Consider the following 17,571-nt stretch of genomic DNA (forward strand, 5'->3'; position numbering starts at 1 on the left):
CATATGACCCTGTATAGATGTACCATAAATCGCCCCTCCTTTTGGGAAAAAAATATTGTACACCCAAAAGCATCAAGGAGGTAATTTATGACCTCCAGTGTTGAGGTTTGCATAGGGCGGGTACTGGCTGTTTCTGATCAGAGTTCGGGGGTCCCAAACTCCACCCCACCTTCCCCGCGCTGAGATTGCTATGGAGTTCTTCCATGAATAAATGCCTAGAGCGTGCCTGATAGAAGGTCAAATTGCTGTATAATGTAATACCACGATATAACATTATACTACATGATCAGTAAATTGATCGCAAGTTAAAGTTCCATATGGAGACAAACAAAAAATGTACAACTAATAATTAGAATAAAATAAAATGTAGCAAGTGTCCCCCCCCCACCTCCCTATTATATATGTAGTTGTACAAAAAAAAAACCTAAATGATATTTGATATTATTGTAATCGTACTGACCCACAAAATAAAGTTATGTCATTTTTGCCACAGTGTGTACGCCGTAAAAACAATACTCCCACAAAGATGATGAAATTGCATCTTTTTTCCCCCATTTCCCTCTTCTGATATCGCCCTCACGATCCATATGGAAACCCGTGGGTGTGGGGCGTTTTCACATGCAAACAGGCTTGCACCCCAGCTGGGCTGAAGGAATACCCCGACGCGGCTGTCACAGCTGCAGCAGGGGATTGCTATGTTCTCCCATTGTTTTGAAAACAATGGGCGATATCACAAAAAGAAAGGGAATGCTGAGATTTATTTCCTGTATAGCATCGCAGTGCCATGCAGGGAAACATCACAAATGTGAATGAACCCATTTTATATTTGTGTAGCGGACATTGCGGCAATGTAGTAAAATCCTGCGACATTAAAGGGTAAACGTATACTATATTTTATTTATTTTTTTGCAGGAAGTCTCTGAATGGAATAGCATGGTCGGCTATGCTATTCTGTCCAGTGAATTAGGAAAAAAAAATACACACGGGCCCAGTAGAGGCCAAAAGGGAATACTTTTTTGATGTCTTGGGAATGGGGGCACATGGATACACCAGCAGCAGTGTGAGAGCACCCCTATATAGACTTCCATGTAAGGCACAATTTTTGGCTCCCGACATCACATATAGAACAAGGCTTACGATTGAACCGTTGGTTCTTCTATTCCTGGTATTTGCAGCCAAGTAGAGCAACTTCATTTGCATATTATATGGCTCATTCCGAGATTTTGTATTTATTTCTCCCCAAAAGGGAGCACACCATGTAGTATAACCCCCCCTCCCCTCTAAAGGGAGCCATGTGATGGTGTCCCCCCACCCTTCCCAAACAGAACAAGCCATGTAGTATGTAGTTCCTCACCTTAAAAGGAACAAGCTATGTAGTTTCTCTCCCCCAGAGGGAAACGAGCGAAGTCGTGCTCCCCTCCCCTGAAGGGAACAAGTCATGTAGTGCCCCCCCCTCCTCCCCGGAAGAAAGCGAGCCATGTGGAGTCTACCCCCCTCCCCTTCCCAGAAAGGAACCAGCTATGTAGTGTCCTGCTTCTCGCAATCACTCCCTCCTTGAAGGGAGTTTCCCATGCAGTGTTTCCCATCCACAAAGGGAGCTAGCCGTGTGGTCTTATAGTCTCTCCCCCTGAACCCCTCTTCGAAGGAGACAAAACCTGTTGCGTCCTATAAATCCCCTCCACAAGGGGGAACAAGCTATGTAGTGTCCCATCCCCTTCCAAAAGGAACGAGCCAAGTCATATAACCCCCCCCCCCGCCTCCACCGAAGGGAATGCATGTACTGTATGTGCGTGCCACAAGGGAATGAACCTTGCAGTGTTTCCACTGAATTGACAAGTCTGACCGCTCTTTCCAAAAATACCATAATATTGGATTTCAGCGATCTTGGCTATCAGGGATATGGCAACGTATCAGCTATGTGATGATGTGCAGCCCTCATTCCATCCGTGTAGCTTCTCCCCAACAACTGCTATCTTGGAGCGCGGTGTCTGAGGTGCTCCGCAGTATTCCCTTCACTTTGTAGTCTAGTTCTAAGGATGGAACTCTTCAACATCAGAGACGCTCCTGTTTCCTGCCTTCTCTCACCCTGCCTGAAGCCTCTGATTAATGGACTCCCTTTCAGTCTCTAGTTTAATTTCACTTAATTTAATTTTTTTTATTATTTATTTCATGTTTTTTGCCCTCTGCCTTATAGGAAGCATTTTGAAGCCAGTACCATGGTAACGCACAATTTTAATAATCACATTTCATTTAAAATATGCAAGCAGTAGATAATTACCTCGCTATAAAAAAAAGGACTGGCTTCTTTTGTCATTTAAATTGCAATTCCTCTCTGTTCTTTTTTTATTATTATGGTATTTTGGGGGATACACATAATTAATGTGCATATCTAAGGGATCGTTACACTGCAGTCAGCCTTCAGGAAACCATCTAGATCTCAACGTGAGGATTGCTTTGTTGGCACACACAAAAAAAAATGGAGCCGTACCCACTTGTAGTTTATGTTCATTGCCAATATCTCGCCTCTCGCAGGTTCTCTTAAGCCTAACAAAGCTGCAGCTCTTCAGAAGTGACATGCTCACACGTTCCCACACCCTCTAATCCGTAACGCGCTCCCTCTTTTATCCAGAGTCATTCTCCACCAGTTATTCGCATGGCACAGTCCTAAAAGGAAGAAACAGGTTTTGTAGTCTGTACTTGTTCATCAAAGTAACTCATAATTGCATTTTTTTTCTTAGATTACTCCCAAAGAGCTCTCGGAGAAGTCTTTCTGGACCCAGGCAAAAGAAGACAGATTTGGGACAGATGAGCTGTTTGCAAAAATAAGCCTCACCTTTTCTGCACAGATGAAGCGTGAGTGATCCGAGATGCTTTTTATTATTTCCTTGAGGCTGGCATTAGGTTGGCATCACTCTGAAACTTTTATCAAAGGGCTTGTCTCATTGTAGCAAGTTGCCTGGCCTTTAATACTTCTCTTCAGCAGGTGATGCCAGGGATTTGTAGCCTTACACAGCGGGCATGCATAGATTACAGAATGGTCCACCAGGTGAAGAGCTGCTGTTACTAAAGGGGCCCATGTACCTTCAATAACTGTTGGCCAAATGTTTTCGCTGCCCCTCCCAAATTCATGAATGTGCTGGTAGCTTATTATCTCTGTCTTAGGCCTCTTTCACACTGGCTACAGCAATATCGCCGCAAGAAAATCGCAACGTTATCGCATCGGTGTTCTGTGCAATATCTGTCCATTTTCTTGCAGCGACATTGTGGCGCGCGCCTTTAGTTAGTGCTCCTTGCCAGCATTTTTGGGGGGGGCCTGAAATTTAAACCCTACCCTGAAAATAAGGGTTATCTGCATTAAAATTAAGAAAAATACATCACCTAACTGCTGCTGTCAGGTCCACCGCACATCTCCTCTGCAGCTCTGGCAGACTGGTTTGTAGTTTTCAGCAAGCGCTTCCTGGTTTGGAGGTTCCAAATCCCTGCCTCTAGAAAGCGCTGTCTGTGATTGGCTGAGCTGCAGCACTTGAGAACCAATCACAGCCAGCTCTTTCTGGAGGTGGGGGTTTTGAACCTCTAAACCAGGAAGTGCTTGCTGAAAACTACAAGCAAGTCTGCTGGGGCTTCAGGAGAAGGCGCGTGTGTGCGTGTGTGCGTGTGTGCGTGTGTGCGTGTGTGCGTGTGTGTGTGTGTGTGTGTGTGTGCGCGTGTGTGTGTTTTTAATTTAATGCAGATGGGCCTTATTTTAGGTCTTTTACAGTAGGATTGTCACACAAGTCATATGAAAGGGGATATAATTCGCTTGCACCCACCATCCTCTCTTTTCAGCAGTAGCCCGTACTGTCCTAACTAGGGTTGTGTGCTGTCTGTTTTGTAAGAATGTATGTGCCCTTGTCAACACCTCTGTGGATGTTTAGATTTTTTACATGAAGCTGAAAAAATATACAGATATATTTTTTCCCGTTTCCATTGATATGGGCACATCCAAACAGGCCACCGTTTGCGCTTATTGAAAGCTGATCTCCAAGTGGCAATCCAGCCTTGAATGGCCTTTACCTGAGTTCAAGCCTCTTCAATTTTCCTGAGTAGCAGCATTTACAATAGATTAGATATACAGTCCCCTAAAGTCATCCAAACATTTGATTCCTAGTTTGTTGGACATTTTAAATCCTGCCATGCCATGGAATATCCCAAAACATCCAAGTAATACTATTTTATGCAAATGAGCTTAAAGGGCCACTCCGGTGAATTTTTTTTTTCTTCATTCGTTACCTATCCCCTCAATATATATAAATCAGCTAGCATTGCCTTGGTTAGTTATGCTTTACTATTTGACATTTCTGACCACCTCCTCCTCATCATGTGGTCTCACTTCTGAGTAGCTCAAATCTACTTGGGTTTATGTATTTTTAGGCTAGTCATTTTCTCAGTCAACCGAATATCTTTGTGATGATACTACATGGAGTGTACCACACATGCTCTTTAGAGGGGGACACAGACACGCCTATCAACAGGTATTACTGCTGATCACACAGGTCCTGTCACACAGTTATAACCAGAATAGCGATAATCAGTGTCCTCCCTGCAGACAGAGATGGTACACGGTCTTGCTGCTCACATGATGCTGTGCTGATGCATCATGGCAGTCATAGCACAGAATTGTGAAAAAGAAGAAATCTCAGCATCCAGATCGTCCCTGATAAGCATTAGACAGAATGTACTGCATAGGAGTGACTGCAATACATATACAAGACGTGTGACTCAGGTGAGGGAGAGAGGGATGGGAAAAATGTGTTTTCACTGGAGTGACCCTTTAGACTGAAATGTTTTTACACAACGCTGAACAAATTTCAAAGTCTTACTTGTCACACTGATCCCCGCTGCTTTCTTTCCAATGGTGTCTGGTCCCCCATTGTAATATTCGTCGGGCTCCAGCAATGCCGGCCTCCAGCAATACCGGCCAGACACAAGGTTGTGTTATGCTGCAGCAATATTGTTCTATCTTCCTTATTTGTATAAATTACCCAGAGGAGTGTGCATGGCCTTATGAGTCTCCTCACTTACCTCTCCAATATCTTCTCACACCCCTTCTGGGTGCTCTCCTTGGGGAGAGACAATGCCATCCCCCAACTCTGTCACCCCCTAGGTGTCTCCACACACACTTTTTGGGTGCTCTCCTTAAGGAGTGACGACACCCCTCTTGCTGCAGTCAGTTAACAGGTAACTCAGGATCAGCTAGTAATTTTGCTGGAGTGAGCGCATGACCCTTTGACGGGATGCCATGCCATCACTGGAGCCAGAAGAATGCCAGGGGAGAAGAGTATGACTTTTTAAATGTTTTTATACAGTGCCTGCAGATTTCATTTCCACCCCCCTCCCCTTCACCCTAGACTACAACTTTATCTCTTGCCTTTTATTGGTCAAGGGACATTTTTGCAAAAGATGGTAAAAAAATCTGAATCCTTGCATACAAGAGATTTTCAGGAAACCACCTTCGGGACGCTGACACATCGAAAGTTACTGGGATTTTCATTGCAATCTGTTCTGCTGCCAGTTTTAGCCTGTGGAGACTAAGCTGGATGCTTGATTTTATGCCCCCTTTATCAATGCATGAGCCAGAAATCACACTTAGTGTTCACATACTGTTTTTTTTGGTCATGTGATATTATTAAATATATTGTATGTCCTATATGTACCAATTAAATATTCATGATTTGTAGGGTAAGGATATTAAATCTTGTGCTTCCAGTAGAATCTTTCTCCAGCATGGATGCTATACCATGTCTTGGCATGTGTAAAGCAAGTACCAACCACTAGAGGGTGCAACACAACTGTTGAAACCAGACATTCATTTTTCAATATTCCCTTTCATCATCATACAGAGCACAATGAATAAATACATAATAAAGATATATTTACATAGAAAAACAATAGGACGATGTTTTACTCAGTATTATAAGCAGCACTCTACAGGAGGTTTTCAGGTTTTTCATGCTGAAATGAAGAAGAAAACAGTTGATGTAAAAAGTTAATAAGATGTGTGCGTTAAAGGAGCTTTCTCATTTAGGAAGCTGATGGTACTTCACTAGTGCATGGCCGATCACTGGGAGGATGACTGGTGTCACCTGAGGCAGCTGCTACAGTTAAATGGCTCAGCTTGGTAGCGCTGACTCTTAAATGGCAATGGCCATCTTACTGCAGAGTAGATCCTCTACAAAAATCATCACTAAAATCCTGCAGTTTCACTCCGGCCACTAACCTACTGACACTCCCTGCTCTAAAGCAGTCACCCCATTATCCTCAGAGGACAGGCTTCCAATTAGAGCAGTGTTTCTCAACTCCAGTCCTCAGGACCCCCCAACAGGTCATGTTTTCAGGATCTCCTATAGTAAGAACACCTGTGGCAATGTCTGAGGCGCTGACAATAATTACATCACCTGTGCAATACTGAGGAAATCCTGAAAACCTGACCTGTTGGGGGGTCCCGAGGACTGGAGTTGAGAAACACTGAATTAGAGGGAGTACCTCCTTTGTGAAGTTAGAGACTACAAGATATAACCAAGATCATTAACAATAGTTGATGGGACAATTGAAATCCTTCTTAAAGGCTATCGGCATCTTTGGTGGGCATATTTTTTCCACTTAAAATGTATTTTGGGCTGCCAATCATTTTTGCAATAGGTTTTCAATAAAATTTTGCACCATTTAACCTTCTGCAGCTTCTACATATCACTGTATATAGACACGGCAGTATAAGTCTCAAGCCCCATTTTAACGCAACCATTATCGCTCAAAATTCTTCAAACAATGGCTTTTGAGCAATAATCGTTGCGTGTAAACGCTTCCATCTTTCACTCTTTGGCTGAATGATGATTTTTAGGTGAGAATAAAATCCATCGTTCAGCCAGTGAGAAATAGCAGGGACCGCACACTGTGTTCTCCACGGGAGCAGCTGATTACATTGTATTTAGCTGACAGCCCCAGGCAGCCCATGCAAAGATAATGCAGCTGAGTGCAAAGTCCATACCACATGCTAGAATTTGCAAACAGCTGCTGGAAGCTCCTTTACATGCAAATTGAGCTGATAAAGTGCTAATAGGCATTAGTGCCCATTAGTACTTTATGCAAAATAATCGTTGGAACTGTCAATCTGTCAGTCATTTGAAAGATTGTCTTTGCGTATGAAGCCCCCTTTAGACACACAGATCATTTTTTGAGCGATCATTTTGCATAATCTGCTAATTGGTACTAATGCCCATTAGCACCAATTAGCAGCGTGTGAGCTGCAGGGAGCTGAGTTCATTCAAAGGACCACCCGCTGTTATCTGTATAAATTCCTTTTGTTCTGCTGGCGGGGCTGATAGCTGAGAACAGTTGAGACAATGCAATCGGCTGTTCTCAGCAGTCCTAGGGCAGAGCACAGCGTGTGGTCCGTCTTATCGGCTGCTCTGCTGAATGACTGTTTTTGAAGCCGAACTGAAGACCGTCGTTTGGCAGAAAACTGAAAGATTGGCACATTTAGACAACGAGTATCGCTCAAAAGATGGCTTTTGAGCGATATCGTTGTGTCTAAATGGGCCTTAAAAAGGAGATCCATCTGTGAGGCTAGACTGATGGCTCAGTTTTTACTCCTTATCTCTTCTCTCCTGTACTTTTTATGACCACAACGAAGATAAACGTTGTTGTAAACGAAGGATCCTTTTACAGGGAACGATTAGCGCCCGACAGTCATCCCAGCATAAATTGCTACTGTACTTTCACACTGGGGCCGTTTTTCCTGGGATGACTGTTGTCCCAATGATTTCCGCTCCTGTGCTTTTACACTGGATCGATAATCGTTCACTGAATGAAGTCGGAGCGTGCCGGAGATTGCTTCCAGGCGCCTGTCTTCATTCAGACTAAGACTGCCTGTTTATACAGGCAGATTTGATTTTTTTATGCCTGCATAAACTGAATGAGTGATAAGCAAACATATATTAACATTTGTCCTTCAATTCTTGCCAATGTTTACGTTGAACAATTATTATTTAACTTTGCATGACCCAGCAATAAACTTAATGATGATTTTTCTGTGTAAAGGGGGCTGCAGCGTGTCTAATGCATTTGGAATGTCTTCAGACCCTCACTTTATATAAGGTTTTCCAGCTCACAATGCATATCGGAGCCAAAGGCAAGCCATGAAAAGGAAGGAACTGCCTATAAAGCTCAGAGACAGGATTGTGTGGCCGCACAGATCTGGAGAAGGCTAGAAAACACTTTCTGCTGCACTAAAAGTTCCAGAGAGTGCAGCGGTCTCTGTAATTCTAAGAAGTTTGGAACAACCAAGACTCTTCCTAGAGCTGACCCACCTGCCAAACGAAGTAATTGGGGGGGGGGGGGGGGGGGGAGAAGGACTTTAGTAAGAGGCTTAACCAAGAACCGAATGTTCACTCGGGCTGACCAGAAGCTCAACAACCACCATAGCATTACACCAATCTGGGCTTTTTTTTGTAGAATGGCCAGAAAGAAACCTCTCCTCAGTAAAAGACACATGAAGGCCCGTCTCGAGTTTGCCACAAAGCAAATAAGTGACTCTTGGACTGTAAGAAATAAAATTCTCTGGTCATCTCTGATGAAACCAAGATTGAACTTTTTGGCCTCCATTCAAAGCTTTGGGTCTGAAGGAAACCAGGCATTGCTCTTGCCATGCCCAATACCATCCCTACAGTGAAGCATGGTGGTGGTGGCGGCATCCGGGTGTGGGGATATTTTTCAGCGGCTCGTAGAGGGTTACTGGTCAGGGTTGATTAAAAATATCGCTGTACTTTGCTCCATTCAGTTTTTCATGAAAATGTGATCTAGAGCACAGGGGACCTCAGACTGGGCCGAAGGTTCACCTTCCAACCGATGATGACCCTAAGCACACAGTGAAGACCGTACAGGAGTGACTTAGGGACAACTCTGTGAATGTCCTTGAGTGGCCCAGCCACAGCCATGACTTGATGCCAATCAAACCTCTCTGGAGAGACCTGATAATCTGTCCACAGAGAGTCCCCATCTAACCTGGTAGTGCTTGGGAGGAATCACAGAAAATACCCTAATCCAAGCATGTAAGCTTTGTGGCCTACTGGAGGCTGTAATCGCTTTAAGTACTGAGTACAGGGGGTGCATACTTATGCCACTGTAAAATGTTAGTTTTTCATTTTAAAAAATCTACAAAGATTTCTAACATGTTTCCGCCTTATCATTATGGGGTAATGAGCGCAGAAAAATTTACATTTTAAAAAAATTTGCATAAGGCCACAACATAAAATGTAAAGTGAGTCTGAAGACTTTCCAAATGCATCGTATATACATTATGTTGAAGCTGCAAATTATGTCCTATTGCAAAAGTAGTCAGCCAAAAATATGTGAAAAAACAACTCCCCGCGTATGGTCAAGCATCGATTGACCATACAGTGAATTGATCAGTGCTCGTTTTAAGGTATACTGCACACTTTCGGGAATGATTGGCCTTAAGAAGACCATCAATGACTTGCGACTGTGCAGCCATGTGTTTCCATAATTGTCGACAGCAAACCCCATTTCCACAAGGGAGATGTGCTGCTGACCAATGATTATTTTTGTGCGGGCATTACTGTGATTAGGCGATAAATGAGGGTTGGTTTGTTGATGGTTGACTGATCTCTGGGGTGTTTTAATAATTGAATAGTTGGGATTATGCAACTAACAGATCATCGGTCCCTGTAAAAGGGTCTTTACATTCCCTCACTGCACAATGATCTACTAGGAATTTAACCCTTTCCAATCCAATTTGTATCCTGGTTTTCCTAGAGGGCTTACTCTTTTTCTGCTGTTATACAACTGCGCTATCTGCTGGCTAAAGCCAGTACTGCATTAGGTGACACATTGGATAGGCTCCGACAGCAGGGAGGCTGGCAGTATATAGTAAGAGAAACTGGACCGGCGTCTTCCAACATCAGAGCTGTACCGCCTTAAATCATAATGTCTTTAGACGTCAGGCAGTGGATTGGAAAGGGTTAAATGTTCAGTCAGTACTCAATGTTTGATTGTGTTAGTGGGTTACTGAGAAATTAGCACTTTTCTTTTTTTGTTGCGGCAGCTATATTGTAAAAACTGGCCCCAGGAAGGGGAACCTTTTTTGTGGTTACTGGGGGTATTAGTTCAGAAACAGTGATAAAACTGTTTTGTAATTAAACGAACAGCCTGATACAATTATAATTTTAGCATCAAGGACGTCTGTCACCTACCTTTAGCATATGAAAGGAATTCTAACATGATGATCCAACAACAGATGAAAGTAACTAGACCTTTTTTATCTTCCTCAGTGCTTCTAATCTTGATAAAAAGGTCGCCCAGGCTCTCTCCCTCTCCATACTCCTAACCATGCCCCTCACGCTGATGATTGATGTCTCCAGCTGAGACTGTAGATGCTGTGAGTACTAGAAAGACTGTGCCGGCAACCTGGTTTCAGAGCATGCGTGGTGATGTACACTTCTCTCTTCTCTCACATCTCACACAAATGTATCAAAGCTAGGAGTGTGGTGCTGGCACAGTCAAACTACTGACAACAACCTGTCCATCTGTCCGTGAGTGGGTTTGTGAAAAACTTACATGCTCCACCTTTTATCACATGACTGTGACATAATCACAGCTCCTGTACGCACACGGCTGCTGTCCGGCTAGGTATTCATTAGTATTCCATAGCACCTGAGGCCGCAGGGGGTTTGTAGTTGACCCGCAATCTGTAGAAGGATGCAGGACCTCGTCACTGTCATGTGATGAGGGGCAGATCATGTAAGTAAGTCACTTGGAATAAGCGTCACCGTCATGTGGTCAGGGACGGAGCATGATGGTGACATCACAGGTCCTTCATCTCCAGTTCTGAGCTGCTTCCGATCCTTGTTGTATGGGATGAACAATGTATGTAGCAGAGCTGTGTGTGTAACGTACATGTAGCAGAGCTATGTGGCGCATTGCGCCACCCGAAACACTGGTACTATAATTTCCTAATAATTACTAGTCTTTCTAGAAAGCACATCATCTTCAGCTCAATCAATCGGCATGACTCATAGCACGGTTGCAAGTATAAAGGAGAAGAGCCTGGATGATTTTTTCAATGGAACCACCCACCTGACTGTTTGATAGTGATTTGCATACTGCTTGGGAAGTGCAGAAAGCCTGATTCTTTCTTTTTTTTGGAGGGGAGGAAGGGGAGGATTGAGAGCACAGAGAAAGATAAAAGCCAGTTACTTTCATCTGTTGGCTCATCATATGCCAGGATTACTTCCATATAGTAAATGTAAGTGAGTGACTTCCTTTAAATTAACAACCAATATGGCTGCACTTCCTCTTATCAAGTTTGCAAAGTGGTGGCTGCGATGGAGAAGGAAAAAAAATCTCCAAATGAAAAACATTTTATTTATTTTTGCTCATTTCTATACACATTTTCCTTAGCACTGGAATGTGCAAACTTTAACTTTGGTTCTAACTTCTGGTTTACTGAAATATATGCAGTTTTACAGTTTGGGTTCGAAATCTCTCTGAATTTTCCAACCATATAGAAATTCTCTGAGAGACAGAACCCACAAATAAGTCGACTGCTTCTTATGGTTTCCTAAGTCTACAAAACCTCAGTTGGCATTCTCTTCTGTGTTAAAGGGTCTGTAGTCTGTTGCCAAGGAGATGATGAGAATCGACTGACAGAATTGAAAAGACTGAAGCCTGCACTTCTAAAATACAGTAGACAATGGATCGTCATAAAGCAGCCTCTAATGCACTAACTGATTAGCAGGGCAGTGGTGAGGAGTGTGCAGCCCCTCTACCATCCATCATGGAGAACCATTCAAAGTTTCTGTAGATGGCGAATATTGGACGTCCATTACCAAAACTTAGGGTCCATTTAGACAAGGCGATTTATAGTTTGAACGAGCGAATGACATCCGTAAGCTAGTTCTTTTGTACAGCCTGTTTTGTACAGACGGATACATCTTGGGCTCGTTTATACAAGATGGCGTTCAATTATTCGCATTCGCTGTATATGTGAATGAGAACGACCAATCGAGCCTTATTTAAATTGAGCGATAAGTGAACAAACTAACAATTTTTATGCCTGCATAGAATGAAAGACGAATGAAAACTGAATGATTGTTTGTCGTCTGGTCATTGGCTACGTTTAGACTGAACGATTATCTTTCACTCTTTTGAACCATAATCGTTCTGTTCAAATCCCATTCTGACAGTCAGTCAACTTAACAAATAACTTGAAATTCTGATCTGCAATGATTTTTATCAGTTGTGTGCCCGAAGGAATTCAATCAATTAAGAGCCAAGATTTAGGACAAAATGATCTGTTTCTTGCTACAATGCCTCCTGTAAGGTTACGGTGAGCTAAGGCTCTGTTTACATCTGCTTTTGGGTTTCCGTTTTCCAGTTTCGTCTTGGGAGCAACTGAAATCTCTGCGAGTATTGGTTCTGTCCAGTGACTGAACCAAGCAGAGCCTGACAGACCCCATTGATTATATAATGAGGTCCATCTTGCTTCCGTCTTGCCCTTCAATATTTTCCCGGATGAAATGGCACAGCATTCTTTTTAATCTGCGATTTGGGAATGGATCTGCACCTCGAAGCAAAGGTGAACAGAGCCTGAACCTCCCTGTAAATGTGAACATACTTGACAGCAGAGTAGGGATAAGCCTGCCTGCTTCAGTTGAAGTACGCTGAACAATCACTACCTAGGGAACACATACTCAAAAATGGGTTAGTCCAACTTTCTGGCGATCACGTTTTTTTCAGACATTGGGGATCAGATTCCACAACGTGTCGAACACCCTCCATACTGAGCTTGACTCATGCACGCTGCAGCAGTTCTGTCAGGTGCTGGACATTTTGTGAATAAGTGGAAGCTGATCTCACAACCCTTTCCAGCATATCCCAAACAGGTTAAATGGGGTTACAGTCTGGTAAGTTTGGGGGCCGAGGCACTGTTGAGAATTCATTGTTCTTCCAACCACTCCCTATTGATCCGAGCTTGAAGACACGGAGCGTTATCTTCAGGAAGTCTTTCCAGACCACAGTGCCATATTACAATAAGACGTGTGTAGATGGTCAGCTAACAGGTTCCTGTACCATTTACCATTCAAGGATTATGGTATGATGACAAACGGACTTTGGCCATGCCAGGAAACCGCTCCTCAAACCATGACACCGCCACCGGCCTGTTGACCCCCAACGATGCATCCATAGGATACGGCTTCATGCGGTTTATACCAGATACGAACCTGGCCATCCAGCTGGTTCAGGACAAAACGGGACACTTCACTCCAAACAACCTTAGGCCATGCGTCCAAGGTCCATTGCCATCTTTCCTGGGCACGTGCAAGGCATTGTTAACTATGTGATGTCTTTAGGGGCATGCTTGTCGGTCTTTGACTGTTGAACCCTAGTTGATTCGAAGCATCATCATTGTGGAAGGACACATTGTACTGTTTGGACAGTTGGTCCACTGTGGCACGTTGTTATTGAGATACCAGATGTGCCACCCAATGCTTGCCTCTTGAATCAACTACATGTATCTTACTGCTATGTAAGATGTCTTTCCATGGTTCAACTAGTCTTAGTACACTCTCTTGATACCGTGGTTCTGGAACTGCCAACAAGTGCGACTCTCAATAATGGCACCACACCCCCGGGTACTAACAATCTACCCGTAATCAAAGTCACAACGTTTGCCCATGACTGTCAAATATTGCCTTCTGTTGCACAAAGGAGAGCCAGCACATTGTCTGAGAGCAGATTGTGACGTGCCCATCACGTGGTACCGCGTTACAGATGACCTGTGCCAGCTGTTCCTAAGGTAGTGCTCGTTCAGTGTATAAAAGTGGCTATGGAAATGAGAAAATGTCATAAACTGAAGAAAATCGTACAAACCCAATTATTTGTGTCCAGCAACAAATCTCCTAAACCTTTATCTGCCTTCTATCGGTGGTCCCTTTTTAACTTATGGCCTCTGTGTTACATTTTCCCATGTGACAGCACTGAAGGACAGGGATAGGTTATGTGTTCATTTAGTTTGTCATGATATGTCCTCCTTTTTCCTTTTTAAACCTCACACATCCTCTTTTATTTGCCCCAAGCCACTGATTAATGGAGTCTCTCATCTTTAATTTCACTTCAGTTCATTTTTTTATTAATTTAATGTTTTCTGCCCTCTACATTGTTGGAAGCGTTTCCAAGGCAAAAAAAAAAAGAGCTTTTCTATAATTATAACAAGTGCCAGCCAGTGCCCTCTAAATACCTCCTATGTCGTCTGCATACCAAAAACCTATCCATTAACCTGTGATTGATGGTTATTGGTCGTGGCCACAGTAACATGTCAAGGGCGTTTGCCCACGGAGAAAGCAGCTAGCTGATTCTAAAAATGTACGTGTTCTCTTTCTGCATGGAAAATCTATTTTCTGCAATGTTTTCCGTGGATAAAAGCTTCTTCTTTAACAATGCATTGGATCTCCAGGTGGTAGACTGAACAGTTAGATATTTTTTTGTCTTGCTGCATTACAATATTGTTTCAGTATGATTATAGCAATAGGAAGTAGACCGTTCATGAATTTTAACATTTTATTTTATTATCTCTCCCCCCTCCCCCCCCCCCCTTCTTCTCCCTTTCCTTTGCGATCTGTGGGATGTTGTCTGAATATTTCCTGTGGTGATTATAGCTTCCAAAGGTAAGCGGTTCACATTTTGGTTTTTTCAATACTAAGAAAGTGATGATCCGACTTGAATACCGTGCAACACTTTTACTCATAAATGTCTACTTCATAGCAGTGAAGCATGCCTCCTATCCACCCAAAATGGGGCATTAGCTTGGGGAGGCCCAAATTTGTTGTGGCCTTGGTGTGTTACAGATTAAACCAAGAACAAGGTGGAGATGATAGTGGACCCCACTGCATATAGTGGTGGTGAAGAACTTCATTCAAACATTTATTTATTTATTTATTTTTAAAAACCTTTGTTTTTATTCTATTACGTTTTTTATCCTGCAATGAACTTACCGTATATACTCGAGTATAAGCCGACCTGGGTATAAGCTGAGTCAATAAGTTTTACCACAAAAAATTGGTAAAACTTATTGACTTGAGTATTAGCCTAGCTATACTCGAGTATATAGTAGGTAAAAAAACAAACAAACAAAAAAAAATACTCCCGTATCAGCCAGCATCTGTGTCACCGGCGCAATGCTCTCCCTGGCGGTGCGGCCAGCTGCTGCAGTCTTCTCCCTGCCTTGCTTTTGAAATCCCCGCCATCAGTGCTGTGATTGGATCAAGCACCGGCCAATCACAGCCGGCGCTCGATAAACCAATCACAGCCATTCAGAATGACATCACTGAATGGCTGTGATTGGTTTATCGAGCGCCAGCTATGATTGGCCGGCGCTTGATCCAACCACAGCACTGACGGTGGGGATTTTAAAAGCAAGCCGGGGAGAAGACTGCAGCAGCTGGCTGCACCGCCGGGGACAGCTTCACGCCGGGGACACAGACGCCGGCTGATAGGGGAGTATTGAGGTTTTATTTCCCTTTTTTTTTTACCTTACTCGAGTATAAGCCGAGGGGGACTTTTTCAGCACGTTTTTGTGCTGAAAAACTCTGCTTATACGCAAGTATATACGGTAAGTGGAAAAGGGCAACTTTTTATCATTTTTGTCGGGTGCAGTCGCCATATTTATACTTGAAATGCAGAACCCCTGTGAAGTAAGAGGAGGGATCCCCCCCCAAACCAGTAAGTGATGTCTCTACATTACACAGGTATTCACATGCAACATCTCATGTAGAGACGTTTTCCTCAGTGTGCGCGGTTTCCATTTTTCCATTGAGCATAAGCCTTATTCCTTTTTCTTCTAGTTCATATTTATACTTGCTGATCCTTATATTAAAGAGCTGGTCTGTAATCTGATGTCCTTTCCTCAAGTTAGACCATCCATAATAATTGATCGCAAGAATCCACTGTTCAGTAACCTTGCCGATCAGCTAATCTCCAGACTCCCTATCAGTGTGGACAGTCAACATTGCGGCTGCCCGATTTGGTACTTCATGCGTCGCTCCCATTGAATTCAATGTGAACTATACCTGTAGTACCAAACTGGGCCATAACAATATGGACAGCGCTATCTGCTTACAGTTTTGTCAGTACTGACAGTGGTCTTTGCGATCAGCTGATCGTTGGGGATCCTGAGTGGTGGACCCATGCTGATCAACTATTGATTACCTACCCTGAGGATGGGAGATCAGTAGTAATAGCCCCAGACAACTCCTTTAATTAAATGCCATCTTCAGTCTGGTTCTCTGTTATCTCATGTGACCCACACTTTGCTAAACTGAATCCTCCAGCAAGACCATAAGGCACGGTCTCTTTATTCTTATAAGACTTACATTGTGAAAACAATGGAGAAAGTTACTTTGGCTCACACAGCAAATGCAGTAAGATTCTAGTAGTCCTAGTGGAGATCACATAGGGCATCAGACTGAGTTTGGGGTATTGAAGTGAGCTGTTCATCACTATAGCAATTGATAAATTTATTATCTGCCCCCCCCATGCTCTATAAGGCAGTTCGCATTGGGAAAACGATAATAAAATCTGAATATCTCTTGAATCCAGTGTTGATTCTGTATGTGTTGCTGAATTAGAATGCCAATACTCGTAGCAAAAATAAATGGCATAGCAAAACACAGGCTATTTGCAGTTAATCTACGTGCGGTTAGCCATGTGGCATGCTGCCATAGCGAGACCGCTACCTGTGATCAAGGTCGTTGTTAGGTGAAACAGATTGTGAAATAATGGACACTGTTTAAATGTACGCCGTTGTCTTGCAAAACCGTGCAGCCGTTAAAGGGGTAGTGTGTGGAGAAAAAAATATTAAATTGCAATCTGCTCAGCTCTGTATTGAAACCGGTAAAAGCAGTCATGCTCGCCAGTCTCCTCTTCACGCTTATTCTGGCCCAGTGATGTCCCACCGCAGGGACATGTGACAGCTCAATACCCCTCTTGATCCACGTCACAGGCCTCTCACTAGCCAACCAGAAACCTACCTAACACTGATGAGGAGCAAACACCCCGAAACAGCTGTCTGTGTATAGATTCTGGCTTGGTTTCCTATTCCCAATCATTGTTTTTACAGACTTGTTAAAAAGTCGCACATTGATTTGAAGGAATGCTGCCATCCAATAGGTGGCGCTGCAGAGGTATTGTTCCATCTTCCTTATTTGATGCAGACATACACAGGCTGTTTCTGAATTGCCTTCAGCCAGTAATTAGAAAAATACAAAAGGAGTTGGGACAGCACCCAAGAACAAGACTGGCGATCCAAGTTGATGCAGGTATGTAGAAATGTGGAGAAACGAGAGAACAGGACTCACCTGGTGTGGACCGCCCATCAAAAAACAGGCCGCCAAACCGCTAGGCCTGGTTCACCTTCAATATGTCGATATCCATGAGGATAGAGAGAGTGTCGATGGAAAAGCCCAGGGCACGCCAGCCAGTAATTGTTTGCAGTGGTCCTATATCCCTGTGATAGGACAT

At 43.4% G+C, this 17,571-nt stretch overlaps 1 protein-coding gene across 3 annotated transcripts in view; it reads left to right on the forward strand.

The window, feature by feature from the left end:
* DIAPH1 (diaphanous related formin 1) overlaps nt 1-17,571 on the forward strand; it is a 231,586-nt gene that overhangs the window by 85,415 nt on the left and 128,600 nt on the right. For all 3 annotated transcript variants that reach the window (XM_066590633.1, XM_066590631.1, XM_066590632.1), the window contains one exon: nt 2,739-2,853. In XM_066590633.1, coding sequence (XP_066446730.1) covers nt 2,739-2,853 — 115 coding nt within the window. The remainder of the gene's footprint in view (nt 1-2,738; nt 2,854-17,571) is intronic.

Source organism: Eleutherodactylus coqui, chromosome 2 (genome assembly GCF_035609145.1).
Source record: "Eleutherodactylus coqui strain aEleCoq1 chromosome 2, aEleCoq1.hap1, whole genome shotgun sequence".
NCBI classification, from domain to species: Eukaryota; Metazoa; Chordata; class Amphibia; order Anura; family Eleutherodactylidae; genus Eleutherodactylus; species Eleutherodactylus coqui.